Source organism: Salvia splendens, chromosome 1, assembly GCF_004379255.2.
Source record: "Salvia splendens isolate huo1 chromosome 1, SspV2, whole genome shotgun sequence".
Classification (NCBI taxonomy): domain Eukaryota; kingdom Viridiplantae; phylum Streptophyta; class Magnoliopsida; order Lamiales; family Lamiaceae; genus Salvia; species Salvia splendens.
The window spans coordinates 24681806-24698398 of NC_056032.1; the positions used below are offsets into that span (position 1 = coordinate 24681806).

Genomic DNA, 16593 nt, shown 5'->3' on the forward strand with positions numbered 1-16593 from the left:
AGTTCGACACACAAAAACAGTTCATAACTCAAACAATTTCCAACTCTTCACTTCAATTTGCACCCTTCTACATGCATCAACATTTACTCAAACTTTCCAAAAATCATTTTCTCCAAAACTTTTTGAAATTCAACCACTACTCACAAACCATTCCCCACTTTCTCGAAAACCCAACTCTTTTCATCCACGTTCCAACAAAACCAAAATCACAATTTCCTCCACTTTCCACATACTTTCCAAAAATCCAAAATTTTTCATTGCCTCATTTCAGGTTGAGTGCGACAAGTCGGATGTTGAGCCAGTGACACTTTTGAAAACTTACTCAATTATTTATTTTGATCTAGGAATACAACTAGATCAAGACAGAAAAAGACTCTTGGATCCAGAGCAGAAGGAACCTGGGCTCTGATACCACTCTGTCACGCCCGCATTTCCTAAGGATAGGAAGCACGGTGGATCGCGACTAGGGGAGGAATAAAGAAGTGGGGAAGAAAGGGGGAGAACAAGAATACTTGACCCAAAAACATTTAAAAGAAGGAAGTTCACTTCAAAACATTGTACTGTGACGACATTACTAAAATTTAAAGTAATAAGAGTTTCATAAAAAAATCATTGTATCGGATTACGAAGCAGCGGAAAAGACCAAGAGATAGATACTGCCGGGTATGACGACACGACACCATCCAAAAGACAAAGTAAAACACATTTTGGCTTTAACTGCTCAACATCCGTCATCCCTATCGCCGCTCAACCTGCACATTAAGAAAACAACATGCAGGGCTGAGTACTTGATGCACTCAGTGGACACACGCCAAAATCATAGTTTGTCATGCCATAACAGTGTAACCTTGGGGTTTTGAGTGTAAAGAAAATAACCCAAGTACACTAAAATATATTTCACAAATTCGACTGCGCAGTCATTTCCAGATATTTCCACCCTTATTTCCACCATCCTACACTATCTGATTCAACGGGTGACAAGGGGCGTGGCCACACCCCAGGTCAACTAGACCGGCCAACTTGCTCTCAGATGGCTCCCGGTCTCGTGTACACTAGCCTGAGGGTTCGCAGCCCTACAGACCCGAATTCGATTAAACATATGTGGTAAACCACTTCAGATAGGTTTCAAAGTAAAACAGTTGGCAAGACAAACAATTCACCTCCATAAAAACATTTCCGGAACCAAGTCCGTATTAAAGATATCCCACAGTATAGTAGGATAGGAAAGCCCACCTCAATTGCTTAGCTTTTAAACAGTTTCCTTCTTCAACCACAATTGCCTCGCAAAAGTTCACCCTTTTTGAAAGATAAATGAGAATCATGATTAGACTCAGGGAAGACGAGACTTAGTCAACAATGCATGTTTTCTACGTGGATGACTTTAATACCTAGCATGATACACCTACACACACACTTACAACAACCTACACTTCAAACACACAACCCCACATGTCCGAACCACACCTTGCACGCACCCGACACACACACGACGCACACAAGACGCGCACACGACACGCACACGACGCACACAAGACGCGCACCCGACACGCACACGACGTTCACACCCCCGGAACACCCTCACTGTGCATACGGCTCGCTTAGCTCGGTAAAAGGCTCGGCAAAAGGTTCGGCATCTCGGCCTGGCTCGGCACTTCGGCCCTGCCTGACTCGGCACCTCGGTCGTCTGTCTCGGATAATGACTCGGCACCTGGCTCGGCACATGTCTCGGCGTCTGGCTCGGTACCTCGGCCGCCTGTCTCGGCGCCTGGCTCGGCACATGTCTCGGCGTCTGACTCGGCCCTGGCTCGGCACCTGTCTCGGCACATGTCTCGGCACCTGTCTCGGCACCTGGCTCGGCACATGTCTCGGCACCTGGCTCGGCACCTGGCTCGGCACATGTCTCGGCACCTGTCTCGGCACCTGGCTCGGCACATGTCTCGGCACCTGGCTCGGCACCTGGCTCGGCACATGTCTCGGCACCTGTCTCGGCACCTGGCTCGGCACCTGGCTCGGCGTCTCGGCCGCTGGCTCGATCACGTGCACACACCAACTTTCCCCCAACCAACGATTCTCAAACCTTATACGACATTCACAACACCCACTCTACATCCCAAAACACACCCGAAAACATGAGTTCATATCCTCCAACCTTCTCCACAACACCACCCTAGACCAAACCCTAGGCCTCTCGGCTAACAAACAAAAACACACGAACACAACCCTGGATCTCCCGAGCCATCTCTTGGCCAGTCACACCCACACACATCACCATACCAAAATACCCAGATTCACACAATTTGCACTTAAGCAAAACCCAAAAACCTACATCCCGGCCGAACTGCGCAGTTTACTTTCAAAAATCATTTAAAAATCACCCGATATCCAAAGAGGCTGAAATTTAAACACCACACAGAAGATACACCAAAGTTCATACAGTTAAAATTTCGTACTAAAAAGAGATCGTTTGATCAGTCAAAAAGGGGTCGGAACCCACTGCCAGTCACCACTAAAAACATGCTCAACATAAACACATAGCCACAAATCCTATTCAGCATCTAAAACACTCGAATTCGTCCTAAATGCATGTGGTTCGGAATTGGTATGAAAATAGGGTTTTGGGCTACCTTTCTCGGAGAGTTCAATTGTAGTTCGAAAGCTTTCCCTTCTCCGACTCCGATTCAATACGAGAGAGAGTAACGCCTTGATGAATCCAAGAAATCGATGAGAGGGAGTGAATGAGGAAAAGTGAGAACCGAGAGGGAGAAAGAGAGAAACCTTACCGTGATGTTGAGAGTGATTGAGGGAGAGAATGAGAGAAACCGATGTGAGGGAGAGAATGAGAGGAAGTGTATCGGTTAAGTGGGAGTGGGGAGAGGTTGAGAAAGTAGTGGGGAGAGGGGGAGAGATTTCGAAGGAGAGAGAGAGAGAAAATTAGTTAATTAGGGTATTTAATTCATAGATTAGTTAATTATCCCAAATACATTTTGCTTAGGTAAATAATCATATCCCCAAAAATAATATAAATCAATTAAGACTTACCAAACCATATCTTAAACAAGATATTCACAAAATTCATTCCTTAATAAAAAAAAATTCTATACATTTTTTTTTCGGATATTACATTCCTCCCACCTTAAAAAAAATTTCGTCCCGAAATTTTCCTAGATCACTCAAACAAACCTGGGTACTTATCTTTCATCTTATCCTCTAATTCCCACGTTGCTTCTTCGACTCCATGATTCCTCCATCGTACTTTCACCGAAACAATTGATTTATTCCTCAATTCTTGCACCTTTCGATCCAAAATAGCCTCGGGCTTCTCCTCATAACTTAGGTCGGGGTTTAGGATCATCATCTCCTCTTGGTGAACTATGTGAGTGGGGTCAAACACATACTTCCTCAATTGTGACACATGGAAGACGTTGTGCACATTCCCAAAGCTTGGTGGTAGAGCCAATCTATATGCTACCGCACCGACTCTATCCAAAATCTCATACGGTCCGATAAATCGGGGTCTCAGCTTTCCTTTCACTCCAAATCGAGTTATTCCTTTAGAAGGGGCAACTTTCAGAAAAACTTTCTCTCCAGGTTCGAATTGTAGATCGGTCCTCCGAGCATCGGCGTATGATTTCTGTCGATCCTGCGCCTCCTTGATCCTCCCACGGATTTGTCGAACAATCTCTATCATTTCTTCCACAGAGTCTGGTCCAAGCACTCTTCTCTCACCCACTTCATCCCAATAAAGTGGTGATCTACACCTCTTCCCATACAATGCCTCATATGGAGCCATGTTGATAGTCGCCTGGTAACTATTGTTGTAAGCGAACTCTACCAATGGCAACACTTCTTCCCAATGTTATGTCAACCAATGTTAAGAATTAACAATCACTGAGACCTCGTCTTTCAGTAAATAGCAAGAAAGACTTATCTCAACTGTTAGATCCTTCAATAATATACCACACCAGTGTTGTTTATTTCCCAAGGTAAGAGAACATGCGGAGTGACACTGCAACCTTTCACGATAGGTAGCCAAAGCATATCGACTGTGTCACCTTCTGTGAACGGCGTTCACGACTAGTCTACTATCTAGAAGAATTAGACTTGTCTGCTTATTATACATTTAAATGTTTGAGAAACATCTTATATATGCATAGGCAAACACCAATACAATAAAATTACTTCTTCTTGTCATATGTTAAAAGTGGATTGTAGAGTTCATTGCAACATGCTCGAAAACAATATCGACATCATTAAAATGCACGATGTGTTCTATTACATGTATTAAACATTTATAAACTTCAAATGTGTGGTATTCATAAATAACGTGTAAACATTCATTCATTATGAACCCTAAACCACAATACAGTGCAATCTGGTAGTCATATTATCTACGATAATAAAATTGAGTAAACTGTGGAAAAAACAACATAATGTTATTTTGTATGCAAATCCTAATTTAGTAGCAAGCAATATCCAAGTCATTGTTCTACTGCGTATGCCATAAAAAAAAAATAGATTTGGAACAAAACACAATAATGTAATCTGCATTATGCAAACAGTATAGAAGTGAAATGCAATATCCGATAAATAACGATCCAATCGGGAGAGTGTAACACCTTGTAATGCATAAAAAATTACAACCATTTAAAACAACCCAATGACCACAAATAGGTCAAACTAATCAAACTAATGAAACCTATTTTATTCGTTTTGTTTCTCGCAATTCCTAAGCTCATGGTTTTCCAATTCCTAAGCTCATGGTGTTCCAATTCCCAACATTTCATACACTTTGCTTAGCAATGTTACAACCTTCTACTTTTGTGACACCAAAAAATTGTACGAGCTGTTGCCCAAACTACCTTCGGTATTTGGTCTTCACCACCTTCGGTGTTTGGACTTCAACTACATATGGTCTTTCAATGAAATAAAAATCCTCCACTCTCTCCGTCATTTCACTAACTGAGAATGCCAAATAGTCTCTCTCAATAATTTGCCCAAGTTCTTCAATACTTTGGCCAAGCAAATATATTATCACTGTAAAGCGATATCTGATGAGTTAAAATGCAATCTAACAGAAATAAATTAGAACGAAATATATTACTCCCTCCGTCCCAACTGAGTCGTGTTCCTTTTTGGGATGTCTCAACTAAGTTGAGTCATTTCATTTTTAGCAAAAAACAAAACATCCAGTCATTCTTACTTTATTCCACTATCTACTTTACTCTCTCTTTCTCTTTCCTACTTTATTCTTCTCTCCTACTTTTCAACACAATTCTTAATCTCCATGCCCAAATGTTATGTCTCAACTTAGTTGGAACGGAGGGAGTAAATTACTCATGTACAACAATGCAAATACCTTGTCTTTGTAATGTAATGTATATTACTAAACCAAGCAATCTGGAATTATAGTAATTCGTAACACATTACAAAACCTAGCGAAAAATAAATTGAAAACTAAATTGCAGAATGAGCATAACGCTGACTAATTGCAATTGTCGACCTAAAATTGAGAATTAAATTATACAACTAGAATGATGATTTCCATAGTTAACTAAATTGTGGACGCTGATATGCAATTGTCGACCCAAAGACAACCAATACAACAAATATAACCAAGCAAATTGAGAAACAAAATCAAATATTACTTAATACACCAAATCAAGTACAAATATATAGATTATCAAACAAATAATGAAACATTCGCATGTCGCTGAAATAATAAAATGAACAGAAGCAAAATCGGTTATCGAAAAACTAATGAGAAGACCCTGAAATGATACTCCCTTTAACCTGAACCCTCCACGATTGAATCATCGTCAAACCTCGACCAACTGACCGTGAACCCTCCACAATTGAATCGACCAGTTGAATCATTGTTCAATTCCTCCACGATGAATCAAACACGACACAAAATCAACAAATCAATCAACAGGCAAAAAGCATAAAGTAAGCAACATAAGTGATATCAATTTCGTAAACGAAAGTTTATTATGTAAATTGAGGATTGGAGACTTTCGTTTACTATGTAAATTGAAGATTGGAGACTGATTGTAGTGGGAGAGAGCTATTAGACCATCAGCAGTGGAGCGCCCTAAGGCGCGCCCTATGGCGCGCCACGTCAGCATTTTTATCTTCCTCCTTCTCCACCTGCAGTGGGGCGCCCTAAGGCGCGCCCTATGACGCGCCACATCATCATTTTATTGTTTTGTTTAATTAATTTAACTGTTTTCAAATAACACGTAACGAGTAAAAAAAATGACTAAATAACAAGCGGCGAAGTTTTAATAATAAAAAACATTACACCATTCAACTAAAAGGCGAAAGAATAGTTCGCTATGTAAAGGGTGCTGGATACCGCGTCCATCCTGGAGGTCTCGAGTTCGAACCCTAGGTGGCGTAATTTGTCTTTCCTCCTTGTTATAGGAGTTGATTTGTAATTTCCTCCTTCATATATATGATATAAATATATGAAGTTAATTTTTTTTTTTAAAAAAAAAAAAAAAAAAAAAACTAAAAAAAGAAAAAAACTAAGTCGGGCCAATTCCCAACTTCCTAAGCAACTCATCGAGTAATGCACGGAGATACTCGGCTTGTTCGGGGTCGGTGCACTTCTTGAGGGCCTTGTGCGTCTGCAACATCGTCCTTGCCATCGACGCTGTAGCTAACGACGCAAACGCGGTGGCCGTCTGCGTCGGGAGCTCATCCGGGTCCGGAACAGGGGTTGCAGCGGTCGACGATGACGTCGCGGTCGCCTTCCCCTTGGCCTTCGCAGCCTTGATGCCGAGAGGACGCTGGGAGGACACCGGTGTGCCGGAACTCCCTTCATCCACGTACGTCCGGTTGAGGTCAACCGGGTTAGTGCCGCTGCCGCTGCTCGTGTAGTCACCAGCTTCGGTGACCTTCATCCTCTTCGGCGCACCAGTGTGCAGAATTCCACCTTGGAACTTCTGCTTCTGCTTCTCCCTCAAGAGCGCCCAGATGGCCTCGTGCTTGAACTCGCCGAACATCGACCGGTACGACAACATCGCTTTAGAGCGCACGTCGTGCACGCTCTCGCCGCTCCCCTGTGACCGCGCGCACTTCTCGAACTCCGCCGAGTATAAGTTCACTTGCTTCTTGATTTGATTATCAAACAAATAATGAAACATTCGCATGTCGCTGAAATAATAAAATGAACAGAAGCAAAATCGGTTATCGAAAAACTAATGAGAAGACCCTGAAATGATACTAATATATACTCCCTTTAACCGTGAACCCTCCACGATTGAATCATCGTCAAACCTCGACCAACTGACCGTGAACCCTCCACAACTGAATCGACCAGTTGAATCATTGTTCAATTCCTCCACGATGAATCAAACACGACACAAAATCAACAAATCAATCAACAGGCAAAAAGCATAAAGTAAGCAACATAGGTGTTATCAATTTCGTAAATGAAAGTTTATTATGTAAATTGCAGATTGGAGACTGATTGTACAGAAGAAATTGTGAACATGATTCGGTGAAGATCTACCGTAAATCAAGGAGTGAGAAAAATCAGAAACCATAACATGAATTAAGGATACCAAATAACTGCCAAATTTGTGACTACTCCCTATACCCTTTTCACACTGAATCATTGTTAAACCTCAACCAACTGACCGGGAACCCTCCACGATTGAATCATTGTCAAACGACCAACTGACCGTGAACCCTCCACAATTGAATCGAGCAGTTGAATCGTTGTTCAATTCCTCCACGATGAATCAAGCACGACACAAAATCAACAAATCAATCAACAAGCAAAAAGCATAAAGTAAGCAACATAGGTGATATCAATTTCGTAAACGAAAGTTTATTATGTAAATTGAAGATTGGAGACTGATTGCAGTGGGAGAGAGTTATTATATAGAAGAAATTGTGAACATGATTCGGTGAAGATCTACCCTAAATTTAGGAGAGAGAAAAATCAGAAATGGAGTCCTAAGTGTAAAGGTGTAAAGGTGTCATTTTTCCCAATGCAAGTCCTAAGTGTAAAGGTGTCATTTTTCCGATGAATGTTAACTCCGACGGTGGAGATGGCTCGCAACTTGCCAAGGAAGAAATGGAGGCTCACGGCTTTGAGCATGAAAGCGGACTAGGCGACCCCGACCCCATTCCCACCTCCGCTATGGTGGAAAAGGCGGATCCTCCCCTCGCCGTCATTGGCGCCGACGGGGATACTACCGGCGTTGAAGAGGATGACTCGTCGCACACCTCCCCACCTCGCTCCCCTACCACTCGACCAAGGCCGGTCAAAGCTTGTGATGTCCCATTCACCTCGGCCAAAGATAAAGCCGTTTTACCCGAAATGGATATGGAGCCAAACTTGCTTCTGTACCTTACCAAGAAAGGGGCTCACGTGATGTACTTGTTGGGGACTCTCCAAGACAACCAAAAAAGGACATTATCCTCCACCTAACGTCCTTGGACTCGCCGGACTCCTTGGACGCCATGATGGCGCAACCACTACTTCCCAGCGGTCAGCCGGACATAAGGGGCTCGACGGGTGGCGCGTGGCTCGCTTGGCCAGGTACTTCGAACTCGTCTATTCCAAACCACATGAACCCCCATGCCCCATCTTCGGAAGACTTTCCACCACTCGAGAGAGGGAGGACAATGAAGATCCGAGACTCTTTCGAAAATGGCTCGACGCACTCTAAGTCGGTTGGTGGATGGGTCGGGAAACAAGCAAGCGTCCAAGTGGTGGTCGACATGGCCACTCAAGCGGGATCGCAAGAGGGCCCTCCCGGTCCGAAGAATGCCATCCACCCGAGGGTACAAACGGAGTCAAGCTGGACCAAGCCGCGAGCCACGAACAAAAATGGAGATGCGGATGAGCGAAACATTGTCCCAATTAATCGGACACATCATATGAGTGGTGAACCGAGTACGAACCACAATAGTCATCCAAGGACCATGGCGGACATGGTTAGGGACCAGCCTAATCCTGAAGGCCCACAAATATTCATACCGGAAAACATCCGGAACATTGGATTCGCTTCTTCCTCAAATGGCATCCCGGCTATCTACTTCAATGGATCGGAGACTGAGAAATTGTCAACGAACCTTGGACACGCCATCGTCGGTAAGTTTTCTCATTCCATCCCGGCATCTCATCAAATTCAAAAATCTCTTGAAAATATCAAATTTGCCCGGGGTTACACTTGGAAATATATTAATGCAAAACATATACTTGTGCAATTTGAGGATCTTGCGGACTATGCTCGTCTACTTAGCGGCCCCAAAGGAACACCTGTGTGGTTTATTGATCGACACCCGATGCGAGTCTTCAAATGGTCTCCGGAGTTTGACGCCTATTGCGAATCCCCCATCACGGCCATTTGGTGCAATTTAATTGGCCTACCTATCCACCTCTTTGATCAATCGGCCCTCTATGCAATCGACAAGCTACTAGGCACTCCGATCCAAGTCGATCGTGCAACCGCAAACAAGACACGGCTATCCTTTGCCCTATTTGTATCAAGATCGACATAACAAGGCCCCTAGCGGAGGAAATCATTTTCGATATCTGTGGTCGAGAAACGGTCCTACAAGTGAGGTGGGATAAAATCCCATCTTATTGCTGGGAATGTAAGCACGTGGGCCATTCAAGTGAAGTGTGCTATGCGGTAGGGAAAGGGGAGCGACCCGTTAAAAGAAACTACCACACCGCAACTCCAATACAACCTCACCAAGATGCCCACGGAGATAAAGGAAAGCACAGTCAACTGAAACAAACCCCACACGCCAATGGATGGAAATACCAAGGAAAGGCTAAGAGTACGTTTAATCATTCATCGATCACCCCCATCGAGAAGGAGGTCGAAAAGGATGGTTGGTCCAGCCCGGATATTATGGGAGAGCTACTAGAGGACCAGGGGGTCCGATCGGGTAACCATCTCGAGCGATGCAACCATTCGGCCCGAGAGGGAAAGAAACACCCAAAGGGTTCGGCCTCCGGACCTTTGCACCAAGATGATGCATCCCTCGGTGCCGAGAGGGAACAAAATACCGAGGTGCGCTTGTCTCTACACGAAACGGCTTGTGCCTCGGGGCACCCTTCCGTGGCAAAGGGGCGTAGTGGACGTACACCGAGAAACATTCTAAGTACCAATCAATACTACTCCCTTATGGCCGAAGAAGACTTTGATACTAATGATGGGGGAGTAGAAGGTGACATGGAAATGGATCTACATGCCAATGCGGGTTCCGAAGCCGAGGGCTCCTCGAACACGAGGGGTGAGCTTGGACATGGGAGGCACATGGAGGTCGATCCAAGCCAAAGATGCAATGATAGGCAGATCATCCAATTTCAAGGTGGCCCCTCATGCCCGCCGGGTACGTACCCTTCTTGTTAATTATGTCACTCAACTTCATGTTTTGGAACGTTAGGGGAATCGCGAATGCGCCGACCCAAAACGTTTTAAAGAGAATAATAAAAAATAATAATATCAATTTCCTTGCTATTTTGGAGCCACTTACCACCCCGAACCCGGATAGATCCTCAAGGGCTCTTGGGCTGGAATACAAAGGCTCTAACATGAATGGGAAAATCTGGATTTTTGCGGAGGAGGGAGACAACTTTGAGATTAAGAGTGACACGGAACTACTCCTCCATGGGCGCTACTTTTCCCCCCGATTGGCAAGGCATGTCTATATTTCGGTTGTCTATGCGAAGTGCACACGGGCAGAAAGGTATGCACTTTGGGACAAGATGAGGGAAATCTTGCATATGCCCGAGGGTTATCCTTGGTTGATCGGGGGTGATTTCAACACTATCCTCTCACCGCGGGATAGAGTCGGGAGTGACACCAACAGACAAGCTGAAATGGTTGATTTTGCTGAGGCTATTGAGGACTGCAGACTGCTTGATCCGGGCTTTGACGGTACGGACTTCACATGGGCAAAGAATGGCCTTTTTGAGAGGTTGGATAGAATTCTTCTAAGCGAAGCGTGGTCTCCTTTGTTCGATGCAACACGGGTGTCCAACCTCCCTAGGATTTCATCGGATCATGGACCGGTCCTAGTGAGGTGCAAGATGAGGAACGGCCAAAATGGGGGTAGAGCTTTCCGGTTCCAAAACATGTGGACTCGTCATGAAGGGTTCATCGACCTCGTTCACGACGAGTGGTCTCAACCGACGGGGGCCGTGGGAATGCTCCACCTCCAGATTAAGCTCTTGAGAATTAAAAAGACCCTGAAGAAATGGAACAAGGAAACCTTTGGAAACATCCACAACAATCTGAAGGAGATGGAGGGAAGGATTGCCGAGGCTCAAGAGGAATTTGAAACGAGCCAGACTCCTGTGAATAGGACAACGGTCAACAAACTTATTGTCAAGTACATCCTTTTCCTCAAGATGGAGGAAGATTTTTGGCAGCAGAAAGTAACGCTCCGGTGGCTTGCGGAAGGTGATAAGAATAAATGGTTTTATCAGAGCTGGGTTAAACAGAAACGGATCCGTATGCGTATCCACAAAATTAATCCGCACGGACAAGAACTCACGGATGATGAGGACATACAAAACTCAGCGGTCGAGTTCTTTCAAGCACTCCTTGCACCGGATCCCATGGTTCTAGCGGATCCGGACCTAAGTTTGATCCCGCAAATCCCAACATCGGTGGATCTGGCAGACCGCGCAACACCACCGAACGAGGAGGAGGTCAAGAGGGCAGTGTTTGATATATCCGGAGATAGTGCACCATGCCCAGACGGTTTCTCCTCCATTTTTTTCCAAGCAAGTTGGACAATTGTGGGCAAGGATGTGGTGGATGCAATTAGGCAATTATGCCTTGGGGCCTTCCTTCCACGGAGCATCACGACTACAAGTATTGTGCTTATCCCGAAGAAAACTTCACCGAGCACATGGGGAGATTATCGACCCATTAGCCTGTGCAACGTTATTAACAAGGTGATCACGAAGATTTTAACGAAAAGGCTAACTCCAATCCTCCCAAGGGTGGTCTCCCCAAATCAGAGTGGCTTTGTGAAGGGTCGTCTATTGAATGACAATGTTCTTTTGGCCCAGGAGATGTTTCATGAACTTCCACGAAGCACCCTGGCCCCGAATGTGGCTATTAAGATCGACATGGCCAAGGCATACGACCGTGTACAGTAGCCATTCCTCATGAAAGTCCTTCGCCGAATGGGTTTCCCGGAGGCTTGGATCTCGATGATTGAGAGATGTGTGGGATCGTGCTGGTTCTCGGTGTTCATCAATAGAGCCCCATCCGGATTCTTCAAATCGACTAGAGGATTACGGCAGGGAGACCCGATATCTCCGGCTCTGTTTGTTCTTGCCGCGGATTACCTCTCATGGGCCCTCGACAAGCTGATCCTTGGAAGGAAAGAAATGTCGTACAGGCTAATAGGCAATGCTTGGAGGTCAGCCACCTCGCCTATGCGAACGACATCATCATTTTTACACAAGCGGCAACAAACTCCCTCCAAAAACTTAGAGCTTGCCTCGATGAATACGCGAGGATCTCGGGCCAACAAGTCAACATCTCCAAGAGCAACTTCTACATTGATGAAGCTCATGAAGGAAGTGCACGACTTATTCAAAGTGAAGGAGGCTTCTCCCGAGGTACCGCCCCTTTCCTTTACTTGGGGGTCCCTATTTATCATGGAATCAAGCGCACAGATATCGGGGGAAGGCTCACCCTCATTAAAAGCACCCTTGAGGCGATCCCAATTCATATCTTTCAAGCTATTGAACTAACCGTCGATGCCCTTAACCAGTTGGACCAGCAGCTGGCCCGATTCTTTGGGGCGCAACAAATGATAAGAAAAGGACGCATTGGATTGGTTGGGACCAAATCTGCCTCCCAACGGAGGAAGGGGGGCTTGGCATCCGAAGATTCAAGGAAGTGATACGAGCCTTCAATATAAAGTTATGGTGGAGATTCCGGGAGCAAAGCTCCCTCTGGGCTAGATACATGAAGGCAAAATACTGCTCCAAGGTGTCTCCTCTCACGACCAAGCCATCCAGGAGACATAGTGCGACATGGAAGAGATTATTGAGGGCGCGAGCCCAAGCACAAAACCACATTAGATCGGTGGTGGGGCAAGGAGGGATTCACTTTTGGGATGACATCTGGCTCGACGACGTCCCTCTTAGAGAACTTTGCATGGATGAGAGGGGTGCTCCACTTACCATGGTCTCGAACTTCATCCAAGGGGGAGCTTGGGACACTCCTAAATTGCAGCTGCTACAATACCAAGCTGGTATCCCCCAACATGTGATTAACAAGATTCTTGAAACACCAATAATTGAAGGCGAGCAAGATATTCCGAGGTGGTCGCTCTCCCGGAATGGGGACTTTTCGGTAGGCTCTATGTGGGACACTTTCCGGTCACATAGACCAATCATCCTAGGGCGGTTGATGATATATGGCAAGCCAGACTCACCAAGTCCATTGCGATCTTTAACTGGCGGTTGCTATCGAACCGGATTCCGGTCGACACAAAGCTCCAATGCCGAAAGATTGAGATGGCATCCAAGTGTCAATGCTTCCCTCATAGGCCGAATATCCTCTTTATCCAAGGACGAGGCGCAACAAGCATTTGGAGGGAGTTTGACGAATGGTTCGAGGGATCTTCACCATCCCTACGAATCAATGATACTATCGCGGACAGAATCGAAGTCTGGGCACGTCGAACTCAACCACAAGCCAAGAAACACCTAAGTCGCTCCATGCCGTATCTTATCCTTTGGTTTATTTGGGCGGAGCGTAATAGAAGCATGCACGAGCAAGTTCAATTTAAACCATTTAATGTGGGTTGGCAAGTCCAAATGTTCATCCGGAATGGTATGGCCAACGGAAATATCAAGCCAACACATTGGAGAGGCATGCATCTTAGGATGAAGCCTCCGACGCAGGCCGAGACTAGAAGGCCTAGACCACTTGCCATGGCAGTCAAGTGGCACCCCCCGGACCAACCATGGATCAAGGTCAACACGGATGGTGCCTACGCGGACGCAACAAAAAAGGGAGGCGGAGGATATATCCTTGCCGCTTTCTCGGCCCCTCTCGAAGCACAATCAGCTTTGGAGGCCGAACTTTTGGCAATTATCCATGGCACTAACCTGGCCAAGGAATTTGGGCGGCCAATTTGGGTCGAAGCGGATGCAGAACAAGTGGTCAAGCTCATTAATAGCACTTCATGGGGGCCTGCACACACCCGCCGAGCCATGACGCGCATTGGCATCCTCATGCGCCAACACACCATCCGAACCACATTCATCCATAGGGAAGGAAACAAAGCAGCCGATTACCTAGCCAAATTGGGTCTTGACCGAACCATCTTCTGCCGCATGTCTGCAGAAACAGCCCCAAGAATGCTCAAAGCCATTGCCCGTATGGACGAGATGGGAATACCCAACATCCGGGTGCACGATGAAGACCGAGAGTAGTTCAAGAGCTAGATGACTCCACCGATCCGGAACCAAGAGACGCTGCAGAGTATGCAGGTGTCAAGCCACTCCCGGCATGTCCGCTCCTTACTCTTATAGTGTAATGTTCTAGGGTACTTTGTAATTAGTTTTTGACTTCCTAGGCATAGTCTGATCGGCCCCTTGTAATTCTCTGAATGTAACCTTTTGATGTGATATATAGGGATGAGGGATCCACGAACCCTCCACCGAGACTGTGTTTTTCTAACAAAAAAGGCCGTGAGCCATCAAATTCAAATATCAAACAGTTATAATTGGTGGTACATTGTCATATGGAGGTTGTCATTTTTTTAATGGTTAAATGTACATAAATTTAAAGGCCGTGCCATGGAGGACTCGAACCTGAGACCTTTGGCCTCATGCATTATTAGCCTCTATACCTCTTGGCCAACTCACACACACGAGTTGTCATCTTAATACATCCATGGGATGCACTATGGCGACACCATAGTTAAAATGACAACTTGACAACCTAGACAAGCAATCCATGTTACATAAGCCAACAGTCTACGGTACAAAGGAAAACAACTTGGCATATGGTTCCAAACAATTTGCGATACAAAATCAGAGCACTATGGTGACACCATAGTTAAAATGACAACCTAGGCAAGCAAGCCAGTGAGGGGTCTAAAGATGATTCCATAGTTTCTGATAAACCTTCTATAATATCCAGTAAGCCCCAATCTTGCTTAGCTTGTAGTTTCTTAGGGTCAGTAGAAACTCCCTTCCTGGAAATGATATGGCCATGATATACTATTTCCTCTATTGCAAAGTCACACTTGCTCTTTTTTGCAAATAAAGAAATAACTCCATGTGAGCTAAATGTGAATTTACATCATCACTGTAAACCAATATGTCATCAGAAAATAAAAGAACAAATTACCTCAAGTACGAACGAAAGATATCATTCATTTGGCTTTGAAATGTTGATGGGGCGTTTGTAAGATCAAAAGGCTGCTGTGAACTCATAGTGTCCAATCATGAGTCTTGAAAGTTGTTTTTAGAATATCCTCCAACTTCATTCGAATTTGATGATAGCCAACCCTCAAATCAATTTTAGAAAGGACTACTATAGTAACCTTATTAAGACTACTATAGTCAATACACATCCTCCATGATCTATCTTTTTTCTTTACTAACATCACTGGGAGGAGAAGAGACTGGTACTTGGCTAGATAAACCCTTGTTTCAATAGACCGACTACTAATTTCTCAATAATGTTCTTCTGAAGAACAATATGTCTATATGGTCTAGAATTAACTTGGGAAGCCCCATTAGTCAAGACAATCTGGTGGTTGTGGGACCTCATAGGAGGAAGTGTAGTACGGCTCAACAAATAGACCATCCAGAAAGTTATGTCTCCTTAGGATTAACTTCCTCATTCTGATGCAGCAAAGTTGAATTCTCTGGCAGTTAGTGATGATTTTCGCCATCCCTTTCTCAGTGACATGTCACTATGAATTTTTTGGTTTAGTTAGCCACCTTTTAGAATATGTTGTTTGCCCTGCAGCTTAAACTCCATGACCAAATGCTTGAAATCCCATTGTATAACGCCCAGAGTCTGGCCATTGAATTCCTAAGACCATATCACATTTTCGTAGAGGCAATAGCAGCACATCGGTGGTAAATATAATATCTCTCATTGCTCACTTCAAGCCCTTGCACATGGAATCACTCATCAACCATAACTAGCTTAACTTGAGTACACGTTGAAGGCCCAGGCGTTTGGCTAATTGTAGATCCAAAATATTGTGTGTACTGCATGAATCAATGAGATATATGTACAACTTTCTTGCCCACCTTTACTATGATTCTCATAGTCCTAAATCCCATAGAAACTAAGCCATTAATCGCATGAATGGAGATCAATAGATTATCATCATTAGTAGGTTCGTCAGAGATATTCTCATTATCAGAACCTGTTTCTCCCACCTATTCATCCACTTCTGCTTTCTAGTACATCTGTGGCTCTATAAAATTTCTCATCACACCCATAGCATATGCCCTTAGCTCTTTTGTTAGCCATCTCCTCCAGGGTTAAGAGTCTCCTATCTTAATTGTAGGAGTAAGCAAAAGTGGCGTATTACTCACACCACAACCCGTGTGTTTTGCCT

The 16593-nt window shown here is 44.8% G+C and overlaps 1 protein-coding gene across 1 annotated transcript; it reads left to right on the forward strand.

The window, feature by feature from the left end:
* Positions 1 to 13837: 13837 nt before the first annotated feature.
* On the forward strand, positions 13838 to 14440 carry LOC121757323. The gene has a single exon (XM_042152901.1). The coding sequence runs from the start codon at positions 13838 to 13840 to the stop codon at positions 14438 to 14440; it is 603 nt and encodes a 200-aa protein (XP_042008835.1).
* Positions 14441 to 16593: the final 2153 nt, after the last annotated feature.